An 8465-nucleotide genomic window follows, 5' to 3' on the forward strand; every position below is an offset into this window, starting at 1 on the left:
CGAATACGTGAGCCGCCAACGGCAACTGGTAGATGGCACAGCCATCACGATTGCGCGAGCCCCTACCAGAAATTCGTTGCGCCGCCCTTGGAGGTAAAAAACGGTGAAAGCTAACGTACGAAATCAGAGGGCAGCACACGGTGCGATCGCGCGATCCTGCCCGTGAGCAATTTCCCAACTCATCTCTGGCATAAACTGTGCTTGATGTAAGATTGATGCTATCTCGATTGTGTAAACTCGACTGTAGATTGCAGCGCTAGTGCATTGGAACTATCTCCTCAATGCATGCACGCCTAGATATGATTTTGAGTATTCTAAGGAAATGCAAATTCATCGCTTACGGTTGTTGTCCGTTATCGGTAGATTCTAACCCCCTGACATTTCAGGGTTTCAGGTTTTGCGTTGTTTCGTGGCAATTGGGATCAACGAAAAGGTTAGGTCCTTGAGTTGGAAAACGCGATCTCTAGGGCGATCTGGTCGTCGAACGTGCAAATGTCCACCCCGGAAGTGAATACCCCAGAGGATACGTTGTCGATGGTTGTCAAGCTTTCATCCCACAATGGAGAGGAAAAGCTCCGTAATGAGAGGACCGGGCGACTGATTTAGAGGGTGCAGAGGAAATGGAGCCCCCGTTGGAGTGAAAGAACGTTCAGTGGTCTCCTGGCTTAAAGGCTGCCAGCTTCGCAGAGCTCTCCGAGGAGCTGAGATTTTCATCGTTCCTCCATCGTAAGCACAGTGTACACCATGGTGCACATACCGAGTGCTTATGCCTACAACTTCTGGGCAAAAACCCCTACAGAGGTGGTAGAGCTCACGTGTCTTATGCCCAATGGAGTCGTTATTCCATTTGAGACAAATCGCAACACTACGCTCGCTGAGATCAAGGAGGTAAATGTTATAGCAGTTGCGATATCGGTCCTTGATTAAATGAGTCACTTTCTTTAGGATCTCTGGGACGAAGCTAGCAAATATCCATTGCACGGGACATTGAGGGATGCCCCGTCGTATGTTTTCTCTTGTATTAATGCCAATGCAGAGGCTGAAGAGTTGCAGGACGAAAGCAGACGACTCTGTGACATTAAGCCCTTTTGCTCGGTGCTCAAGGTTATCGAGCGCGAAGGTGTGAAGGGCGATAGGAACCTAGACTCACAGATTGGTTTACTGATCGGCAAAGGCTTACATGAATTCGCTGCGTTAAAGAATTCGGAAGTAAATGACTTCCGCTGGAAAATGAGAGTACTCGGAGACGAAATTTCCCTCAGTAGACAGAAGAAATCGTGGGTAGAGAAAGTGCAATATCAGTTTCCTTCGAGACTAGCTCAAAGTTCTGCGATACCTAAGAACATCGAGTCCAGGCTAAAGGATGGGAACATTGTTCTGGTTACTAAGTTTGAGAATACAGAGGTGAGTCGAGTAAATTACATGTCTTATGGTATTTATTAAGATGTGCAAAATATAATGCTATAGTAAAATTAATTATTCCTTCGGTTTACTGGATATGAATAACATGGGGTATGACTTTCCGTGCTCTGTATTTCTTTTGGCAGGGCGTTGAGGAGGATCTACTGTACCTGCAGTGAAATTGACACTTTTTTTGTCCTTCCGATCTGAGAAATCCGATATTGTTTTCTGGTTCAAACAAGACTTTGTGATATGTGATTTGTGGTAGAATTTGGTAGTATACTGTGGATGGGAATTTATCTCCTCGTTTGTTGCCTTTCCAATATTGTCAATTTTTTCAGTGAAATGTTTTGAGTTTGAGTATGCAATACTCGAGGTAGAATTATTTGTACGTAATGAAGGAATTGGTTCTGTTAAATCCATGTCAATCATGGTTTCATTCAAAAAACTGGATTCATGAGATTCTGCATTCATTCTTAGGGTTACATTGGCATTATTCTTCATATGAGTTAATGGTGGTTGATTTTTTGAAAGTTTTCGCAATGTGGTTTCCTCTGAAGTAATTGGCACGATACCTTTTGAGATTTCTATCTCCTGATCACATTCCTTAAACTCAGTTTCAGCTTGTAGATATTTTAAAACATTTGAAGATGAAGTTGTTGGATGAGATTTCAGGTAGTTTGTTAACACAGTCAATTTTGTCTGTAATGACAGTAGTAATGAACAACATACAGTTACTTACACAGTTAAAAAATAACCCTTTCTGTTTAAAATTACCTCTGTAATCATTGCTTTTTGCTTCCAGAATTTACGTTGTTTCTCTGCTCTGTATTTAGCTTCCTCTCGAAAGATATTATGGAGATACATGTCTTCGACCTTCTTCTCGAGCTTATCGATCTCTATTTTCTTTGTTTTTAACAGTGACTCTAGATAACTGAAATCGAATGTACCAATCATTTCTAAAATTATACATAGGAAGTATTTAAACAGTAGATTAATTACCTGCACGTTGAAGATAAAATTTCTGTATTGGGTTTGTCAGTTGCTTTGCTTTGTTCCTCTTTTAACTTCTGCTCTAGGTGGGAAATCCTGTTCTTGTATTCTCGTAAAAGCTCTTCATTTTCATCAGGTTCCTCGTCCTTGAAACTTTCTAATATTTTGGCAATTTTAAAATTAAGTCTATTAATTTCTGCTTCCTTTTCTGTTATTGTTCGCTTGGCAATTTTGTAAGCAGCGCGCAAGTCTTTCATTTCATTCAACATCTTTTGACGGCGATCTTCTACTTCCGCGAATATTGAATTGCCTGAAACATTGTCATATGTTATTTTGTATCCTATTTTTTTTATTCAATTTGAATGAGACAATCCACTGACCCTTTTGATCATCGCTTTGTGGCACAGTCTTCAAAGAGTTTAATTCCACTCTACACATGGAGAGTTCATCTTGAGTATTCTCAAGAACTTTACTCGTCTCTACCAGCTGTTCCTTCGTTACCTATGATTAGAACAAATGAAATATATTATTCTTATTTAGTAATGTTCAAATCTACCTCCATGGAACATTGAAACATGCCTTTAAAATTTCCTTGATCTCGCAACATTCATTTTCCAGGCTGGTTACAGTGCCCTGAAGTTGTAGTTGAACCTTGTCACGTTCAGTTATAATAGCCGTGAGATCACTAATTTTTTCCAGTAGGGGTGAAGTTAAATCTTCTGTAGTCTTTGAAGCCTCAAAAGTAGAATCAACAGGAGTAACTAATTTTTTCTGCTCTTCCATAACTTTCTCCAGCATGTCTTGCTTTAGCTTTATTTTTTCCTGCAGCTGATAGATCGTCTCTTCAAACTCCTTTATGTAGTTGTTCTTTTCAGCAGCAAACCTAATATTAAGAAATTTTAAATTGCAATATATCTGGTAATTCTAATTATTTTAGATGACGTTAACTTCTGTACTTTTCTCTTGCATCCTGCACTTTTTTATCCTCCAGGGCCAAAGACTGTTCGAGGAGAATGTTCCGTTCTTTAAGCTCCTTGTGCATCAAAGCGTCGATCTCCATTTTGCGATACACTTCGTGCAACTCTTGGCGAATAGCATCATTTTGTGCCGACAAATTTTCCACCTGTTTCCTCAAATCACCGAGTTCATCTCCACTTTCCACCAACACGGAACTCTCGTTACAGCTCAAGTTATTGGACATTATTCTCTGTAGAATATTTTCACAGTTTACCGTTTTCCTTAGTTAACACATTTTGAGGTTAGAAGCAAGTATATCTCAATGATGTTCAGTTTAATACCGTCCGCAACGTCGAAATCCACAGCGACTAGAAGAGTAATACTTACCCAAGGTGTAAATGTCAAAAGATCGTGTTTACTTCGTTAACATCTGGGCTTTTTTTGCATAAGAAATTGCTGACACCAACGGCCAGTCAAATTCAAAAACATAGCGTTGATTGGTGGATTGCATCGTTGTACGGTCGATAAAGCAGAAATCTCTTCAATTCAGTTTAAATTTTCAGTTTTTTCTTAATGAAAACATTAAATATTTCAGATCTTTCGCATTTCTTTAATAAATTTTAATTTCCTAAGAACCTGGGTTTATACATTTTCCCGATTTCTCCTCTGGAAAATGTTCAGAGTCATATGTATTTCTTTTCACTCTTCGGCTTTGGATCTTGTAATTAAGTTCTTTTTCCTTTATAATTTTAATTTTCGTTACTTCCAGACGGCGTTTACGTTCCAAATCTCCCACACGACAACTCCATATCAATTGCTGGTTCTGATTTTGAACAAAAGAGCGAACACCTTAATGTCTCGAGGAGAAAGACCTAATGACTTTACGTTGAAAGTGTGTGGCCAAGAGGAGTACCTCATCGGAGAATATCCACTTATTAAATTTAGCTACATACAGGAGTGTATAGCGAGAGATACTACACCTACGTTAGTGACGTTGGGTATAGACAGCATCCCTGTGGATCAGGAAGGCCCTTTCGAGAACCCTGAGTCGGATAATCTGAAACGTACAAGACCTCCCTTTTCGACGCTGACTCTGAGAAAGAAGGGCAAGCATATCTCTGCGTGGAAAATCGAGGATCAATTTGTATTCAATGTGAATGGGATCTCCAGATTGAACTGCGATGCAGCTCATCGCACTGTTGAGGTAGAGTCGATAACATTTTAAAGCAAATTTGATGTTCTAACAAACTTTACGGCAGTGTAATGTTATGTGTATAATATAATATAACCTGTGTAGCGGTCACACATTTATTTTCTAAGTAAGCATGTAGTAAGATTTGGGAATAAATGATTTCTTTGGGTAGATTGGGCTACAAGCTGGCCTCTTTCACGGTGGGAAGTCCCTTTGCGAGAGCCAGAAAACCAAAGAAACCATAGTGAGCTCAGAGGGCAGTTGCGAGTGGGAGGAGACTCTGAAATTCGACATTAAGGTTAGGGACATCCCTCGTATGGCGCGGCTATGCTTTGTCCTGTACGAAATAAGCAAGACTGCAAAGGGCTTGAAGAGCAGAAGATTGGTCAAAGACTCCAAGCAAGAATTTTTTATTAATCCGCTATGTTGGGCCAACACGACCATATATGACTTTAAGTCGCAGCTGAAGACCGGAGCCATGACCCTGTACACTTGGACCTACGCAGAGGACATGCAGAACGAAGACTTGTTACATCCATTAGGCACCGTAGTGTCCAATCCCCACATTGATCGAGCTGCTGCGCTGATGTTGACGTTTCCAAAGTAAGCTCTTCTAAGTGGTCTGGTAAAGTTTAAGACTTATTACCGATTATATGCATTTATTTTGACATTTATCTTGAAGTCTACTTTACGTTGAGTACCTCTTGCCAGCTACGGTAAGGACAAGTCTGTGCTGTATCCCTCTCCGGAGAAGATGGTCGAGTACGCTTCAAAGTTGAGAGAGACATCGGAGGATCAAACCTTCGAAGAGGAGGCCACCCATGAGTCGGCTACTTTACAGCAACTGGAGCTACTGCGCTCTTTGGCTGATCGAGATCCTCTGCACGAGTTGCACGAACAGGAGAAAAAGACGATGTGGAACTTGCGGCATCATTGTCTTCAGAAAATACCTTCGCTATTGGCCAAGCTTCTACAGTGTGTCGAGTGGAACGACCACAGGTGTCCTTGACTTTAAATTGCAACTTAATGCGATGTTGTAATAATAATGCTGACTCCGATAGTCAGTAACATGAAAATAATCCATACGGGTAGTGGCATTAAATTGTTATAACCATAATTATAGGGAAGTGGCCGAAGCTACAGCTTTGGTGCAGCAGTGGCCCAAGCTACCGGTAGAAAAGGCTCTTGAGCTGCTTGATTATGCTTATGCGGATCAAAATGTAAGAAGCTTTGCAGTTCGCTGCTTGATGGATGTCAGCGACGATGACCTGAGTCTTTTCCTGCTGCAACTAGTGCAGGCTCTGAAGCATGAGAATTATCTTTCTTGTGACTTGACGGAGTTTCTGCTTCGGCGTGCACTAAACAACCAGAGGATCGGACACTTCCTCTTCTGGCATTTAAGGTCCCGAAAGAATCCCATCTCTTTATTATAGCAATTATTTCTTGCGTATTGATGAAAAAGGAGTAATGGTAGATGTTTCTTCTGAATGTTTAATACAAAGTGTTAATATTAATTGCTCGATGCAGGTCCGAAATGCAAGTGGGTGCAGTCTCCGTGCGGTTCGGTCTGATCCTGGAGGCGTATTCTAGGGGCAGTCAGCAGCACATGCGTGTATTATTTAAACAAATGGATTGCCTAGACAAATTGAGAACTGCTTCGGAGCAGATCAAGCAGAAGAAAGATCGTAAGGCTGCCCTGCAGGGCTTTGAAGACTTCATCCAGGACCCTCACTGCCAGGAGGCCCTGGGGAATGTTCTGAACCCCCTCGATCCAAGCTACCGATGGAGGAAAATAAGGTGAATCAATGACTCCTGGTGAAAACGACAGACATTATTTCAATCCCTTGTCAAAAATGTCGAAAACTTCTCATGTTTCTTGCAGAGTGGATAAATGCCGGGTGATGGATAGCAAAATGCGACCTCTGTGGTTGGTCTTCGAGAACGTGGACAACTTCGGTGACGACATTTACTTGATTCTGAAACACGGGGACGATCTCAGGCAAGATATGCTGACCCTGCAAATGCTGAGGATCATGGATAAGCTGTGGAAACAGGAGGGCCTGGATCTGAGGATGAATCCTTACGGATGCATATCCATGGACAACAGACTGGGCATGATAGAGGTGGTTCTCAATGCGGAGACCATAGCCAATATCCAGAAGGAAAAGGGCATGTTCTCGGCGACAGCCGCCTTTAGGTATATTCTGAACCCCCTATGAGTCTTTTCCAATTTTGCGGATCCTTATTTTAACGATATCATACCCTTAGGCGAGGATCCTTGCTGGCTTGGCTCAAGGATCACAACCATTCGGAGGCTGCGCTCAACAAAGCCATCGAAGAGTTCACCCTGAGCTGTGCTGGCTATTGCGTGGCCACATACGTCCTCGGCATTGCTGATAGACACTCGGACAACATCATGGTCAAGAAGACCGGTCAACTCTTTCACGTGGACTTTGGCCATATCCTGGGTCACTTCAAGGAGAAGTTCGGCTTCCGGCGAGAACGCGTGCCCTTTGTCCTGACCAATGACTTCGTCCATGTGATTAACAAAGGCCAGACGAAGAAGGGACAGGCTGTGGAGTTTCAGAGGTTCCAGAGCCATTGCGAGCAAGCCTTTTTGGTCCTCCGCAGACACGGCGGGTTAATACTCTCGCTGTTCGCCATGATGATCTCGACGGGGCTGCCCGAGCTGTCCTCGGAGAAGGACCTAAATTACCTGAGGGACACCCTGGTAAGGGGATGAATTAGTTAGCCCACGTCTCAGATAAAATATTTCTTCCATGTATATTCTATCGTCACTCGACGTTCGCGCTTTTCTCAGGTCCTAGAGATGTCGGAGAACGAGGCTCAGAAACACTTTCGTAGCAAGTTCGATGAGGCCCTCTGCAACTCCTGGAAAACCTCGCTGAACTGGGCCTCCCATAACATGGCTAAGAACAACAAGACGACGTAAACGAGGTCCTTCCCCGTTTCCTTCAGTCGGGATAAACTTAGGGAGGTTCATGCCGGGCCTTGAGATCAACTAACTAAAGGAGAGCTCTAAGGGACCCCCAGGAACCGTACTATTAGCGAAATCTCGTGGACCGGCATTTGGCGCGGGGCCAAGGGCAAGACTTGGTTCCTTTTTTGTTCGACCTCGAGGCTCCCGAGGAAGCTCCAGTGGACCCGACGTGCGTGGAAACTGGAATCCTTAACCATGTACTTCGGTCTCTTTAAGGTGACGTGAAAGTGCCGTCAAGGCGTTCTCGATCATGATACTTTTCTCCAAACTGGGTGCATTGAATTGATTCAAATTTGACTATATAAATATGAATAGGGTATGAGAAAGGTCCTAAAACTCATGAAATTTCAATTTTTTTTTAATTTGTTCATAGATACCTTTTAACACTAGATCTCCTAAGACGGGTCAAAATGACTTGTTTCAAATGGCTCATCATGTACAAAAAAAATCTGCCGGTCGTTCTAGTGTTAAATTTCTTCTAAAAAGTGAAATTTCATGAGTGTCAGGACCTTCCTTGTAGCCTCCGTATTCACGTTGTACAGTTTGAAACGATTCGGTACACCCAGTTTGGAGAAAAGTTTCATGAACGATTGACCACTCGGATGTCACTTCCACATCCCCTTATAACGGTGCAGTAAGTGTACCGGAGAAATTGCCACGTCTACGGTGCACTTATTCCGTCAATTGAACAAGTAGAAAGGTAGAACCTGAAAAATACGTACAATCACGATCGCCTCCAAACTCCGGGTGCATCGAGCTCGAACCTTTTCGTTTATTTCCCGGAATTCGTTCGACCCCGATAGGACATAAAATGATATCAGATTTTCTCGCCGTTTCCCGATAGACGGACAGTTTCCAAAATGTTGTAAGATTTGTTCGGTCGAGTTACCTAAGTTCAATTGAAAAAAAAAGAATTCCCCT

General features: G+C 42.6%; 2 protein-coding genes across 4 annotated transcripts; one reads left to right on the forward strand and one right to left on the reverse strand.

The window, feature by feature from the left end:
* Positions 1-364: 364 nt before the first annotated feature.
* LOC105700662 (phosphatidylinositol 4,5-bisphosphate 3-kinase catalytic subunit delta isoform) lies at positions 365-8019 on the forward strand. The gene is made up of 10 exons (XM_012426719.1): positions 365-888; positions 946-1404; positions 4121-4555; positions 4716-5146; positions 5255-5542; positions 5667-5945; positions 6071-6340; positions 6426-6740; positions 6812-7274; positions 7365-8019. Exons 1-10 carry the CDS (start codon positions 745-747, stop codon positions 7494-7496), a joined length of 3216 nt encoding a protein of 1071 aa, XP_012282142.1. The 5' UTR covers positions 365-744; the 3' UTR covers positions 7497-8019.
* LOC105700663 (protein Spindly) lies at positions 1450-3810 on the reverse strand. 3 transcript variants are annotated; one of them, XM_012426722.1, is made up of 7 exons: positions 3739-3810; positions 3351-3601; positions 2974-3277; positions 2775-2895; positions 2404-2704; positions 2179-2335; positions 1450-2103 (listed from the first exon to the last, which is right to left on the reverse strand). In XM_012426722.1, exons 2-7 carry the CDS (start codon positions 3593-3595, stop codon positions 1477-1479), a joined length of 1755 nt encoding a protein of 584 aa, XP_012282145.1. In that variant the 5' UTR covers positions 3596-3601; positions 3739-3810; the 3' UTR covers positions 1450-1476. The 3 variants fall into 3 exon arrangements, with proteins under 3 accessions (XP_012282145.1, XP_012282144.1, XP_012282143.1); XM_012426721.1 differs by lacking the exon at positions 3739-3810 and adding an exon at positions 3693-3728; XM_012426720.1 differs by lacking the exon at positions 3739-3810 and having other exon boundaries at positions 3351-3727.
* Positions 8020-8465: the final 446 nt, after the last annotated feature.

The sequence above is a fragment of the Orussus abietinus genome, unplaced genomic scaffold, assembly GCF_000612105.2.
Source record: "Orussus abietinus isolate OABI.00-Male unplaced genomic scaffold, Oabi_2.0 scaffold93, whole genome shotgun sequence".
NCBI lineage: Eukaryota > Metazoa > Arthropoda > Insecta > Hymenoptera > Orussidae > Orussus > Orussus abietinus.